This window comes from Mustelus asterias, chromosome 9, assembly GCF_964213995.1.
Source record: "Mustelus asterias chromosome 9, sMusAst1.hap1.1, whole genome shotgun sequence".
NCBI classification, from domain to species: Eukaryota; Metazoa; Chordata; class Chondrichthyes; order Carcharhiniformes; family Triakidae; genus Mustelus; species Mustelus asterias.
The window spans coordinates 3,101,708-3,116,744 of record NC_135809.1 but is presented as its reverse complement, the minus strand read 5'-3'; the positions used below and the strand labels follow the sequence as shown (position 1 = coordinate 3,116,744).

Below are 15,037 nucleotides of genomic sequence, written 5' to 3'. Positions count from 1 at the left end.
CCAAGGAAACACACAGTTTTCGGAAAACACAGTCATTTATGTATGGTATCTGCACATTTCATCACATAGCACATTTCCTTTCCTGATCCTTAAGTATGAGCAATCAATAAAAGGTGTTGTCAAAATATTGTTTCCTTGTCCTGGTCTTTTGTTGAGAAATGGATTCAAAAAATATTTTAAAAACATATTTCTCTCATCAAAGTTCTCCAATTAGTTTTAAAATGTTAGTAACCTGTTTCTGTAGATTGCAGGCACCAGGGGCAGCTGCAACAGCCATGAAGGACAGCAATCTATGCAGTTCCTCTCGCCTATTAGGCTCCAACAACCCAATACAAAGCTGTGTAGCTTCCAGAGCTTGTCCCGTCTTTCCACTCTCTAGTTTTATAGGAAAAAAAACAGATACATCATTTATAATGTTTTTGTGATGATTCTTCTCTAAGATGGGAGTATTATGTCATAAGGATGTTTATTTTTCTACAACTTTTAAATGCAAACTATGCTATATTCTCCTATATTCCTCCTATATTCTCATCCAAATCATTAATATAAATGACAAATAACAGTGGACCCAGCACTGATACCTGAGGCACACCGCTGGTCACAGGCCTCCAGTTTGAAAAACAACTCTCTACAACCACCCTCTGGCTTCTGTCAAGAAGCCAATTTTGTATCCAATTAGATACCTCACCCTGGATCCCATGAGATTTAATCTTATGCAACAACCAACCATGCAGTACCTTGTCAAAGGCCTTGCTAAAGTCCATGTAGACAACATCAACTGCACTGCCCTCATCTACCTTCTTGCTTACCCCTTCAAAAAACTCAATCAATTTGTGAGACACGATTTTCCACTCACAAAGCCAAGCTGACTGTCCCTAATCAGTCCTTGCATCTCTAAATGCCTGTAGATCCTGTCTCTCAAAATACCTTCCAACAATTTACCCACCACAGATGTGAGGCTCACTGGCCTGTAGTTCCCAGGCTTTTCCCTGCAGCCCTTTTTAAACAAAGGCACAACATTTGCCACTCTCCAATCTTCAGGCACCTCACCCGTGACTATCGATGATTCAAATATCTCGGCTAGGGGACCGCAATTTCCTCCCTAGCCTCCCACAACGTCCTGGGATATACTTCATCAGGTCCCGGGGATTGATCTACCTTGATGCGCTTCAAGACTTCCAGCACCTCCTTCTCTGTAATATGTACACTCTCAAGACATAACTATTTATTTCCCCAAGTTCCCTAACATCCATGCTTTTCTCAACAGTACTGTTACTGTTGAGAAAAAACAAATCAAAGAGGAAATTTAAATCAGTTGACTGATTACTTACTGGTACTTGTCAGTTCTGGATTGGAAAGTTCTGGCTAGGGAGGAAATTGCGGGTGAAGAAAGTTATCTCCGATTGCAACAGGATCTTGATCAATTGGGCCAGTGGGCTGATGAATGGCAGATGGAGTTTAATTTCGACAAATGCGAGGTGATGCTTTCTGGTAGATTGAACCAGGGCAGAACTTACTCAGTTAATGGTAGGGCGTTGGGGAGAGTTACAGAACAAAGAGATCTAGAGGTACATGTTCAGAGCTCCTTGAAAGTGGAGTCACAGGTGGACAGAGTGGTGAAGAAGGCATTCAGCATGCTTGGTTTCATTGGTCAGAACATTGAATACAGGAGTTGGGTCATCTTGTTGAAGTTGTACAAGACATTGATAAGGCCACACTTAGAATACTATGCGCAGTTCTGGTCGCCCTATTATCAGTGACGGATTAACCATTAGGCTGAGTAGGCTTAAGCCTCGGGGCCCAGAAGGGAGGGGGGCCCGAGAGCAAAAGAAAATCACTAACTGTTCAGGTGAGCGTTCACTTTCGGCACTGAAGAGGATCTAAATCTATTTGCGCTCAACAATGAGCGATGAGAAACATAGCCATCTGGCACTCATGCACATTGAATCAGACACGCTTCGATCTGTTGATTTACATGCTGTTATCGACACTTTTGTAAACCAAAAAACACAGAAGCTTTTTAAAGTACAAATGTAAAGAAAATGAAAAATAAATGAAAAGGGCTGTAATTGATTCATATAACTTTATGATATTATACATGTAGTACATTATACATAGTACAACAATATAAGTTATTTAACATCACTTAACGTCACTTTATTCTATTTAACGAAGGGTAGGGCAGGGGGAAAGGTCAGGGGGCCTTACTAAAGCTCAGCCTAGGGGTCCGGGTGGTAGTTAATCCGCCACTGCCTATTATAGAAAGGATATTATTAAACTAGAAAGAGTGCAGAAAACATTTACTAGGATGCTACCAGGACTTGATGGTTTGAGTTATAAGGAAAGGCTGGATAGACTGCGACTTTTTTCTCTGGAGTGTCGGAGGCTGAGGGATGACCTTATAGAGGTCTAGAAAATAATGAGGGGCACAGATCAGCTAGATAGTCAATATCTTTTCCCAAAGGTAGGGGAGTCTAAAACTAGAGGGCATAGGTTTAAGGTGAGGGGGGAGAGATACAAAAGCATCCAGAGGGGCAATCTTTTCACACAGAGGATGGTGAGTGTCTGGAACGAGCTGCCAGAGGGAGTAGTAGAGGCGGGTACAATTTTTGTCTTCGAAAAAGCATTTAGATAGTTACATGGATAAAATGGGTATAGAGGGATATGGGCCAAATGCGGGGAATTGGGATTAGCTTAGGGGTTTAAATAAAAATGGCAGCATGGACAAGTTGGGCCGAAGGGCCTGTTTCCATGCTGTAAACCTCTGTGACTCTACGAAACATAAGAACAGAAATTGAGTGGTCAGGTTGTTTAGCCCGTTTCTGATTCCTCATTGTTAATTGTTGGTTACTGAGTGAACCAAATTGATTTTGATTCATTCACATTTAGTCAATGAAGATTTGATTGATGACTGATCATGTAGGCTATTGTTTCACAACTACTTTTTGGAAAGGTGTGGCAGTCTGATGTTATGACTCAGTCAAGTGGGACACCTCAGAATGGCACGATTCAGCACTTCAAAAATGTACAAAATACCGGATTGTCCCGGAGATGTATCCCAATGAGTCAGAGCATCCCATCCTATCAGTGAGTCGCTGCTTGTCAGTTACAGTGATTTCCAGTTTCACTGAACAGACTCCCCAAAGGTAGATTGTGCAGCCCCCTCACTCAACTGTTTCTCAACCTCATATCTGACCCCTACCACCTCCACCCAGGTTTCCTTGCTTTAGGCAGCCCATCCCCATATAACTGCCAGAGCAGAGTCCCTCAGGCTCCAGACGGGAGACTCCAACAAGTGTTTCCAGACCCCCATGTCTCAGTGGGACTAGGCATAAAATGGTTCGGCACAGACAAGAAGGGCCAAAAGGCCTGTTTCTGAGCTCTAATTTTCTATGGTTCTATGGTTTCTCACTCACACAATTAGTTCCAGGCCCAGCCCTCCCTCCACCCTCCTAGACAAAGACCTAAGAGTCTGTTCACCTCCAGTATGCAAACCCAAATTCCTGCTCCCCCACCTCCCTACAGACCTTTCCACTGTCGGGTAGTGTCTTTCCTTGAATCTCATCCTCCACTTTTTTCTAAAACTTAGCATCCTGATTTCCTCTCATCGGCCAGCAAAGGCAAAAGATAAGATAGCGATCACATTAGCAGGGAAAGATTGGCAAGAGCCCTCCACACACACATATTGGAGAGAGGCACACTCAAGATTAGAGACCAACAGAAAGCATAAAACAGAAATAACTGGGTTGGGGGGAGGGGCAGGGGGATGGGGGGGTCCTAGATAGCAGCGATGCAAGTATCATTAGAAACTAGTATGACAACCAAAAAGAGAACAGATAAGGAAAGCAAAGGCAGAAAGAGCACAGAAATAGTTATTTATTGCAGCTATTGGAATGTGAGCTGTTCCATCTGTCACCACTCATGGCAATCAACAATTTTGCATAATTTTAAATGACCATGTCTTCTAACTTGCTGTGAAATTCTATAAACATTTGCAGCCAAGGCTCATCACACACAAGCAATGAAAATCATGTTGGCCCAATATTTTGGACCAAATTATCAATCTTATTTATACAAATCTTATCCCAATCCCTTACCTAGAAGTTCAATGATCCCTGCGTGGATGGCGAGATATCGTTCACAGAGAAGTGGCTCCCTGTTCTGACTGTAGTGTCTCACTATGGTTTCAAATAGCACCCTTTTGTGTGTCTCTGCAACCTCTCTGTCATTTATGATCTGAGATAACAGTTCACTTGCATGCACAATCAGCTCATCAGGGAAATATTCCAGACAATCAACTGCAGCCACGAACCACTCATCAGTGCTGTGGACACAAACAAAACAGAACAGAGACTGAAGAAACATATCACATGCACAGTTTGTCTTGACAAGTCACTGCATATTCCTGTCCAGAAATTTCAAGATTGGCTTTGGATGAATTTCAGAAGCTTGGTTCATGGAATATTACAGCACAGAAGGTGGTCATTCAGCACATCAATTCTGTGCCACCTCATTTGAAGAATAATCTTGCACTTTTCCCTCATATCCCTGCAATTTTTTCCTGAAATCCCTCTCCAGTTCCCTTTTGAAGGCTACAATCGAATCTGTATCCAGGACAGAGCTTTTCTTTATTGGGAGAGTATATTGACTTCTTCAGTCTCTCAGCTCTCCTCCCACTCAACCCAGTGTCCCAGTTGTCCCCTATTCATTTGTGCTCAAACACAATGAATACCCATCCCATTTCTCTATACTTGTAAAAATGTAATTTACAGGACATTAACACCCTGACCCAATTAGGTTGAAATAGCACAACAAATCCCTGAGGAAAATTGGTCCTCAAGTCTACATTTCTATAATGTACCATTTGAATGGTGCACCTGACATTTGCAAAGAATAACGCATTCAAATATGAAAGGGCGAGTGAGCAACTGAGTGTGGAGAAAGATCAATAGAAGATTATGCATTTTGAATGATTTCATACAAAAATCTAACATTTCACATTCTTTCATGGAACCAATGAGAGGGAGACACAGAGGTTTACCATCAATTTATCATTTTTATCTTCTCTGCACAGTAAAAATTTTAACACTTCATTTTAGATCTTAAACGCTGTTTATTCCAAGCTCTTTGAATGAGATGAAGTTATTTGCAAATACTAACGAGGGCAGATTTAGGCTCTTAGAAACCTCTCGATCCAGGAACGTGTTGGAGATAATGAGGTCAGTTTGTCGATTGAACTGAGATCGTCGCCTTCTTTCCACCTTCAAAGGAGACTCCAAGATGCTGTCCAAGATGGGGAGGTGAATTAAATGTAGCAGCTGCAACAAAGTGGTTTGCTTCCAAACATCCTCTACAACTGTTGTGGGGCAAGTCAGACCCCAGTGTTGGCAGTAGAAGAGAAGCACAGTAGAAACATCGTTAGTGTTCACATGCTCGGTTATGAAGAATCACACAGCCATACAGCAATCAGTTAATGCATGCAATTCGCACATTGAAATGCAACACCAAATTTTGTATTAAGCTTCTACAAAAAGGGAACTCGGGAGGGAGCAGAGAAAATAGAATAGTTAAATCTGTGAATACATTAAATTAATTGTTGCACTTCCCCCCCATTTCAACAGCAGCCACATTGACTGCAACAACTAATCACAAAGGGACACCATTTAAATGTGCTCGGTATTGCTCCCTCACAGAATCCTGGGTTGAGGAATGATTAACAGTTTGAAAGGGAGCATAAACAGGACAGCTCATTGGTCAACACAGTTTGACTTTGACTTCATGGGTTCCTTGCTCATGAGTACAACTTCCCAATACAAGTTCCTCATTTCTGCCAGACCAGTAATAGATAGCATATGAAATGCAAGTTAATGGGTTAGACACCAGCTTTTTCAGCACAGCCCGATGGAGTGAACGTCTCCTCTGTTTGCTGGTTAAAAGGATCCTTCGAACTGGGTTTGAGGGTTCTCAAGCTGGCATTTACTGGCAGTGTCACCCAGACCCATCCAGGCAAAGAACCAAAGCACAAAAATTGCTTCAGATTCTTCAAGTGATTATGACACTCAACCAAATAGTTGATCTAGGCAATAGAATATACCCCACAGTGGTGCAGTCGCGGTTAATTTCTGATAGTAGGACTGTTACACATTCTTCAGGCAGAGTAGAAGGAACTGACTCTGTATCTGGAAAATAAAGATTGTCCAAATACACTTACACTCGACACATGGACCATATATAAAAGTGAGATTAAAATTGATTACTGGTTGTAAAAGTTGAGTCTCGCTTGCCAAACAGAGCAGTTCACTCTAAGGATTTCCCTCCCCTTCCCCACCTTAATTCTTGGTAAATAAAACAAAATGAATAGCCAGTACAGAATTGGGAGAGCAAAGAGGAGAGGGAGAGGAAGATGAGGAAACCATGTATGCTCAGCTCACTCCATGCCCACTTCTTAACCACTCTCTGATCAGTGAATAGTCGTTGCACTGATGCCAATGACACACACTGGTTTGCATACTTCGACCTGCAGGGGGACTGAAATCGCAGAATCGGATGCAAGGGAAGGCGAAAATGGAGAAAGTGAGAATCCAATTTGAAGTGCGAGTTCTGTCCGAGCTGAAATCTGTGTTAATCAGTGAGTGTGCTTACATATATTCCCAGTAGGAGCTGGAGAGATTCCTACTGACATGACAAGTTATTTAAAATGACGTGCGCACAAAATCTTTGTACCGCATACTAGGGAATAAAATTAAATGAACGGCCAATATTTACATTGTGGGCCTTTATCAAACAGCATTGAAAATATTTACAAGATTTAGTTACTTTGCTTTTAAAAAAGTTGAATCATATTTCAGATGAAACACAGCAACAGAAACATACACAGAAAAATGAAACACTTTTCCATATATAGGTCCTTGTGGCCACAATGAAATTGTGAAAAAGAAATCGCAGGTTCACCTTTTTTAGACAGCAGGGTGGTCGGTCTCTTTCTTTTAAGATTTGGGGATATTGAGGGACGGAGGTTGATCATTTTCAGAAGCTCTTCAATTCTTTTATCATGAGCTTCCAAGGCAACGGGATTCAAAAAAGTGATTTTATCCGGTCTGTTTAAAAGAAAAGCAATTCGAATTTCATGTCAGGATGCACAGATTACTTTCTAGTCATTGATTACTGATGACTGGTATTACAAAATTTAAACAGCTGGTAACTAAATACCGAAGGTATAAAATGAAATATTTTTGAAATGTTGCCTGCAATTCAGAGGTATCAGCTCTCAAATCCAAAACACTATTTGCAGTGCACTGAATATTTGCTCTTTTTGGGTGGCCAAGACATGTCACATCATAGAATCATAGAAACCCTGCAGTGCAGAAAGAGGCCATTCGACCCATCGAGTCTGCACCGACCACAATCCCACCCAGGCCCTACCCCCATATCCCCACATATTTACCCACTAATCCCTCTAACCAACACATCTCAGGACACTAAGGGGCAATTTTAGCATGGCCAATCAACCTACCCTGCACATCTTTGGACTGTGGGAGGAAACCGGAGCACCCGGAGGAAACCCACGCAGACACGAGGAGAATGTGGAAACTCCGCACAGGTAGTGACCCAAACCGGGAATCGAACCCAGGTCCCTGGAGTTGTGAAGCAGCAGTGCTAACCACTGTGCTACCGTGCCATCCATCACATCTAGATTCATGCCCAAGCAACAAAAGGCAGAGGAAGGCTCCACAGATTGGCACTTCCACATTCCAATTCGTCATTCTCATGTGTAGCATCAATGGTGGCAGGGGCCAGTTGGACCAAGCGACCTGTTTTTGTGCAATAGACTTGATATTCCATACAATCATACTACCCTCTACAGCAACAGGTTCTCTAACTTGGCTAAGTCAAGGAAAAAAACTTGTTAAAGAACAACGAAGGAACAATTGACCTAGATTGAAAAGCGGTGAGAGAACAGTCAACGTGAAGTGGCAGGGAATTGTTTTTCAACAGGCAAGGCTGGAGGTCCAGAACAATCCATGAAGAAAAATAATTCAAATGATGTACATTCAAATTGCATTTTGCATTAGTATATTTCATAATAATTTAGTATTATACTTTAAACTAACATTCAAACAGACTGAGCCAATGATATCGTATATATCCATCAGTTCCCAATAGACAAATACCTGAAATTAATTTGTAAACTGCTGGGCATGGCAGTGTTGTATTAAGAACACAAGAACTAGGAGCAGGAGTAGGCCATCTGGCCCCTCGAGCCTGCTCCGCCATTCAATAAAATCATGGCTGATCCTTTTGTGGACTCAGCTCACTTACCCGCCTGCTCACCATAACCCTTACTTTCTTAAGGGTAATTACATTACTGGAGTAGTAATACAGAGAAGATGATTGCATACCCAACCATGACAATGAGAGAGTTTGAGTTCAATTTCTTTATAAATCTGGAAATAAAAATCTTATCATTAAAGATGAACCTTTCCAATTGGTACAAAAGCCTAACTGGTTTGTGAGAGTTCTGGAAGGAAAAATGTTGTCTTTACTTAATCTGGATGAATATCAGATTTTCATTCCACACCAACCTGGTTATCCGCGCTCTCAGGGAACACAGCAAGCGATTTTGTTTAGTGGTGGACAACAAACATTGGCTTTGTCAGCAATGCCCATATCCAGAGAAGGGAATGAGAAAGAAATCTTACTTGGGACATTGCCTCTTGGGCACAGGTCTTTCGTGACACAACAAATTCTCCATTTCTTGGTCCCTTCCAGCTCCAGACAAAGCGTAGCTGTCCAGAAATTTATAGAGACTGCTACTGCGATCCTCAAACGTCATCTCCTGCTCTTTACCGAAGAGTCTCGAACCAACGGGATGAAACACTTTGTGATCCATCAGTGCTTGGCAAAGGCGAGCCGCCTTCAAACGTGAAATGTCATTGTTGCTGAAGTAGACATTCTGCATGAGGTGGCTGAGAACCACATCAACAGCATCGGCGCCAGTGAAGCAATCAGTGTGCATTCTCCAACGTCGTCTCTGCTGCCTCAAGTCCACCTGGGTCTGGAGGGCATGAATAACATTGTTCCAAAGTTGTGTTGCATGAAAAGGTTCGGAGTGCCCTTAAAGAAAACACAATGTCTCATTGAGAAATGTCAATGCTAATGAAAGAACCTGTATTTATATTGTGCCTCATCACATCTCCCCATATATCCTCAAGCTCTTCACATCATTTGCTGCATAAGATTGCCATTTTGTGTGTTGTTGCCCTCCCTGGAATCTATCCTTCCATGAATGGAATACTGTGGTTGCCGTGTGTACAGGAATCACTGCAGCAACTTAGCAAGGCCACTTCAACAGCATCTTACTCCAACAAGAGGAACAGGAGCACAATGTCCTGAGAAAACCATCACCTGCAACTTCACTCCATATGACCCATCATCCTGATCTGGCCATTCTTTCACCATTACTGGGTCAATATGCAGCTAGTATCACTGCGTTTGTGCTACCATTACCAGCACTGTAGTGATTCAAGAGAGAATGGACAATATATGCCAATCTTGTCTGCATCCACCCATTTGGCAAACAAATATATTTTAAAAATCTCCGCCATGCTAAGTTATTGTCCTCTACGGCACAGTAGCACAGTGGTCAGCACTACTGCTTCACAGCTCCAGGGACCTGGGTTCGAATCCCGGCTCGGGTAACTGGCTGTGTGGAGTTTGCACATTCTCCTCGTGTCTGCGTGGGTTTCTACCAGGTGGTCCGGTTTCCTCCCACAGTCCAAAGATGTGCGGACTCAGTTGATTGGCCATTCTAAATTGCCCCTTAGTGTCCCGGGATGCATAGGTTAGAGGGATTAGTGGGTAAATATGTAGGGATATGGGGATAGGGCCTGGGTGGGATTGTGGTTGGTGCAGACTCGATGGGCCAAATGGCCTCTTTCTGCACTGTAGGATTCTATGACTGATGAAAAGTCAACATCTGCAACAAAACTCTTCTTTCAAAGTAAAATAAAGCAATGCTGTCCACATCTGCAAATTTTCTATTCCTTCATGCATATTAATTATAGCACAGAAACAAGCCAATACTTGGCCCATCCTGCTTTTTATGCTCCACACAAGCCCCTTTCACGGCTCTTCATCTAACCCCATCAAAACATTGCCACGTCCAGTGAAGGCATGCCCTAATCACCATTTTAAGTATGGACTGTATTCATAGGAAGCTTCTGGGACGGTTTTATTATTTTAAAATGGACGCTAAGCAGATTACTAAGATGGCTGCCAAGATCAGGTGACTTTTGCCAATTCAACACAAATGACAACAAACTTCCAGAAAGCTCCAATTGAATTACCCTGGATGGGGGACTCCCCCCGAATAGACATGCCCAGACAGCACCCTCTGTGGAATTCATGCCTGCCATTATTCATAACTTACTCCAAACTCAGAACTAATGGAACTCTAGACTCCATATATCCAAACTTAGAATTCAACCTGCATGACTGCAGAAAACTCATGTCTACAAGTGGTGGTGAAAAGCCATCGTCTATCTCCGTTGTATAGCAATGGCATTCAGTTTTAAGCCACTCTGGGTGGACAATAGCAATTCAACATGCGACCAAAACTGAATCCTGACACCAAAATCCTTTATTATCCAAGACCCAGAGATACCCAAGCAGTCTGCAAAGAGCACCACTGCAGACCAATGCAGTAACACTTTTTAAATTTGGAGGTGGCTATACCTTAAAAAGCTTCCCAAACTGACCCCTAAATCCAAGTCCACCTGTAAAAAGAAAATGGACTTCCTGATACGAAAACCACAAGCACCTGGACATTCATCAGTTCGAGAGAATCTTGCAATAATCACGATATCTGACCATTTAAATGTTTCTAAAGTGCAATTCAAGAGTGGAAAAGGCTTCTTTCTTTATAGGGCCTATAAATGCTCTCCTACAATGGGCCAGACACGTGAACTACCAACTATTGCTTATAGCTTGCAAAATTGCACTATTCTAACTGTATTTTTCATGTATTTGCCTCGGTACCTATCTGCACGCACACTAGTGCTGACTGATCACAGCGTTTCAACTTTGAAGCTGAATGCGTGAAAAATAAATCCTTTATTTTTAACACACGAAAGCTTGCTGCTGTTACTTAAATTTCCAGCACACTCTGGGGAAGGGGCTAAGAAACACATCCTCTCTGCAAAAACCCGCCCCAATTACAGACAGGAAGGGAAAGGGTACAAGGGTTTCAGTTCTTCTGACCTTGTCCGTGACTTTCTATCTTTCTATTCTTTTCTTCCTCATGTGGTTATCTTGCTTCCCTTAACTACATCTATCTTGCTCACCTCAGTCATCCCTGTGGTAACGTGTTCCACATTTTCACCACGCTCTGGGCAAAGGCCTTTTGCCCGAATTCCCCATTCAACTAGCGACTATTGCATTTTTTCAGCCACCGTTCTGGTCTTCCCCACAAATCCAAAGACCGTCTTTGCCTCTACCTTATTAAAGCCTTTAACAATTTTGCCATATGAAGGTGCTCCCACAATACAGTTAGGGAGAGACTTCTAGGATTTTGGTCCTGTGCCAGTTCACAAACTCTCTTCATTTGCAAACAATGCAACAAGCTAAAAATACATTAGTAAATACGTAATATTCAAAATAAATTAAATGCAAGTCACGTTGTGCTGTGTCAGCCTCTGCTGCTCAAGCCAACTAATTTCATGAAATGTATATTGTATCTCACGCAAAGAAATGCTTAAAGTTAAGTCAGTTTAATAAATGGGTTTATCCCAAAAATTTCCAGGACTCATTTAAGAAGAAATTGCTGTGTAGCAATACTTTGATGTGGGTAGTTAATTCTTAATAGAAACTGTGGAAAGCCAAAGTAAGCTTCGAAAATTCAGAAAATGAAATTGAAAAACCAAAATTGAAGTGCCAGTGTAACCTGTGTGAAGTGGTTTCAGTCTCAGTTACATTTTGAATAACCGTGAACTCTCACTTTTCACAAAATATGTAATTATCATTGTTGTAAGATATTCTGCACAATATACACATTATATCAAACTTCTCTACAATTCACTTTGTAATCACTTTTCACCAGCTCACCAAGGGCACAGAATTTGATATTCTTCAATTAAGGATGCAGTGGGTAGAGTACATTCCAGGGGATCAGATCAACCATAATCTACATGACTTACAAGATACTTTAGTTCAGTGGAACCTATTGCACTGCCTTTTGCAAGAAATTGGGAGAAAATAAAAGACCAATAAAAATCCCAATCTATCATTTCAACGGTGAGCTTTTGGAACTGGACATGGCAATTACTGCTCAGTATTAGCTGAAACCAGGCAATTCCATCAACATTACCAATGATGATGGATAGGGCATTGAAATGAGGGTTTCAGAACCACAAAGCAGATTCAACTTGAAACTTTCCCAAAGATTGTAAACCGATTAATCTGTCTCAGTCAATGGATAATCACCTCACGTCCATTGTATTGCTTCCAGACATCTGGCAGGAATTATCTGAACTGGATCCAGATCTTGGATTTGTGACACAAGAGGTGAAGAGAAATGGATAGAGACAGCCAACACTTCGAAACAAAGTGAAGGGTCACATTTTGTCAGGCTAAGAGAATGCACAAGGGTGCTGATGAAATCAAGAGCCATTCAGCCAATTGAGCTTATTCCATGATTCACATTTTTAAATTGAATCACGGAATGTGGGCGTCACTGGCTAAGCCAACATTTATTGCCCATCCCTTGAACCGCTGCAGTCCAAGTGGTGCAAATACTGGTCACCTCATTACAGGAAAGATGTTGAAGCCATTGAAAGGGTGCAGAGGAGATTTACAAGGATGTTGCCTGGATTGGGGGGCATGCCTTATGAGGATAGGTTGAGGGAGCTTGGTCTCTTCTCCCTGGAGAGACGAAGGATGAGAGGTGACCTGATAGAGGTTTACAAGATGTTGAGAGGTCTGGATAGGGTAGACTCTCAGAGGCTATTTCCAAGGGCTGAAATGGTTGCTACGAGAGGACACAGGTTTAAGGTGCTGGGGGGTAGGTACAGAGGAGATGTCAGGGGTAAGTTTTTCACTCAGAGGGTGGTGGGTGAGTGGAATCGGCTGACGTCGGTGGTGGTGGAGGCAAACTCGTTGGGGTCTTTTAAGAGACTTCTGGATGAGTACATGGGATTTAATGGGATTGAGGGCTATAGATAGGCCTAGAGGTGGGGATGTGATCGGCGCAACTTGTGGGCCGAAGGGCCTGTTTGTGCTGTGGCTTTCTATGTTCTATGTTCTAAATACACCCACAATGCTGTTCAGGAGGCAGTACCAGGATTTTGACCCAGCAACAGTGAAGGAAAGGTGAGTGACAGAGAGAAACTTCCAGGTGGTGGTGTTCCTGTGTGCCTGCTGCCCTTGTCCTTCTCGATGGTAGTGGGTTTGGAAGGTGGTGTCTAAGGATTCTTGGCGAGTTTCTGCAGTGCACCTTGCAGATGGTACGCGTTCTATCTACACTATCATAGCCTGCAAGAATTTTAAGTTTCAATGAGATCACCTCTCATTGTTTAAAATCAATCAAGGCAACCCATTGGTGTGGGAAAGCATTGAGAATTTATCAATTTTATATTACTGTGCAAAGACAAGTTGTACAGATGTATTTAAGCAAACCTAATCATAACTGTTACTTCATAGGTCTTTCACTGTGAAATAAAGCTACTTAGCAATTGGGGAAGGACATGAGGGATTTACAAAGACACAGAAAACATTCAGATAATTTATGGGAGCATTTGAACTCCAGACAATTTCTAAAAGCAGGAGCCAAGATTTGTAACAATGCATTGCTGGAACACGGCACGGTAGCACAGTGGTTAGCACTGCTGCTTCACAGCTCCAGGGTCCCGGGTTCGATTCCCGGCTCGGGTCACTGTCTGTGTGGAGTTTGCACATTCTCCTCGTGTCTGCATGGGTTTCCTCCGGGTGCTCTGGTTTCCTCCCACAGTCCAAAGATGTGCGGGTTAGGTTGATTGGCCAGGTGAAAAATTGCCCCTTAGAGTCCTGATGCGTAGGTTAGAGGGATTAGTGGGTAAATATGTGGGGGTAGGGCCTGGGTGGGATTGTGGTCAGTGCAGACTCGATGGGCCGAATGGCCTCCTTCTGCACTGTAGGGTTTCTATAATATAAAAAAAAAACAATTTTAAAGGGGTATTAGAAATGATTCCTAGTTTTAACTCCGGGTGCTCTGGTTTCCTCCCACAATCCAAAGACATGCAAGTTAGGTGGATTGGCTATGCTAAATTGCCCCTTAGTGTCAGGGGGGACTAGCTTGGGTAAATGCATGGGGTTATGGGGATAGGGCCTGGGTGGGTTTGTGGTTGGTGCAGACTTGATGGGCCGAACGGCCTCCTTCTGCACTGTAGGATTCTTTTTACACTTGTTGCTGCAGTGGTTTTCACGATCACCTAACATGCGAAAGGTCCCCAGTTCGAAACCAGGCAGAAACATTCATTAAGCGTTCTTATGTAGGGTGAGGGAAATCGGTTTGTTCAGGGCAGCATAATGGCGCAGTGGTTAGCACTGCTGCCTCACAGCGCCTGGGGCCTGGGTTCGATTCCCGGCTTGGGTCACTGTCTGTGTGGAGTTTTCACATTCTCCTCGTGTCTGCGTGGGTTTCCTCCGGGTGCTCCGGTTTCCTCCCGCAGTCCAAAGGTGTGCAGGTTAGGTGGATTGGCTACGCTAAATTGCCCCTTCGTGTCAGGAAGACGAGCTCGGGTAAATGCATGGGGTTATGGGGATAAGGCCTGGGTCGGATTCTGGTCGGTGCAGACTTGATGGGCCAAATGACCTCCTTTTGCACTTTATGTTTCTATGATTCATCTATGATTCTATGAATTCCATTTTCTGTCCATCCTCTTACTTTTATATTATGAATTATACGTTTACATTTGGTGTGCATCGTACAAATTAAAATTTAAAATGTTACAAGCAGGAAAGCTGTGGCCTGCAATGTACAAATTCTGCTAGATGTGGACACATT

General features: G+C 42.8%; 1 protein-coding gene across 1 annotated transcript in view; it reads right to left on the bottom strand.

Annotated features, from left to right (window-relative positions):
- Nucleotides 1-15,037, bottom strand: part of depdc4 (DEP domain containing 4) — a 34,402-nt gene that overhangs the window by 10,011 nt on the left and 9,354 nt on the right. Inside the window, exons 2-6 of the mRNA XM_078221089.1 lie at nt 8,700-9,114; nt 6,952-7,097; nt 5,161-5,356; nt 4,098-4,324; nt 233-375 (exon numbers count right to left, since the gene is read on the bottom strand). Coding sequence (XP_078077215.1) covers nt 233-375; nt 4,098-4,324; nt 5,161-5,356; nt 6,952-7,097; nt 8,700-9,114 — 1,127 coding nt within the window. The remainder of the gene's footprint in view (nt 1-232; nt 376-4,097; nt 4,325-5,160; nt 5,357-6,951; nt 7,098-8,699; nt 9,115-15,037) is intronic.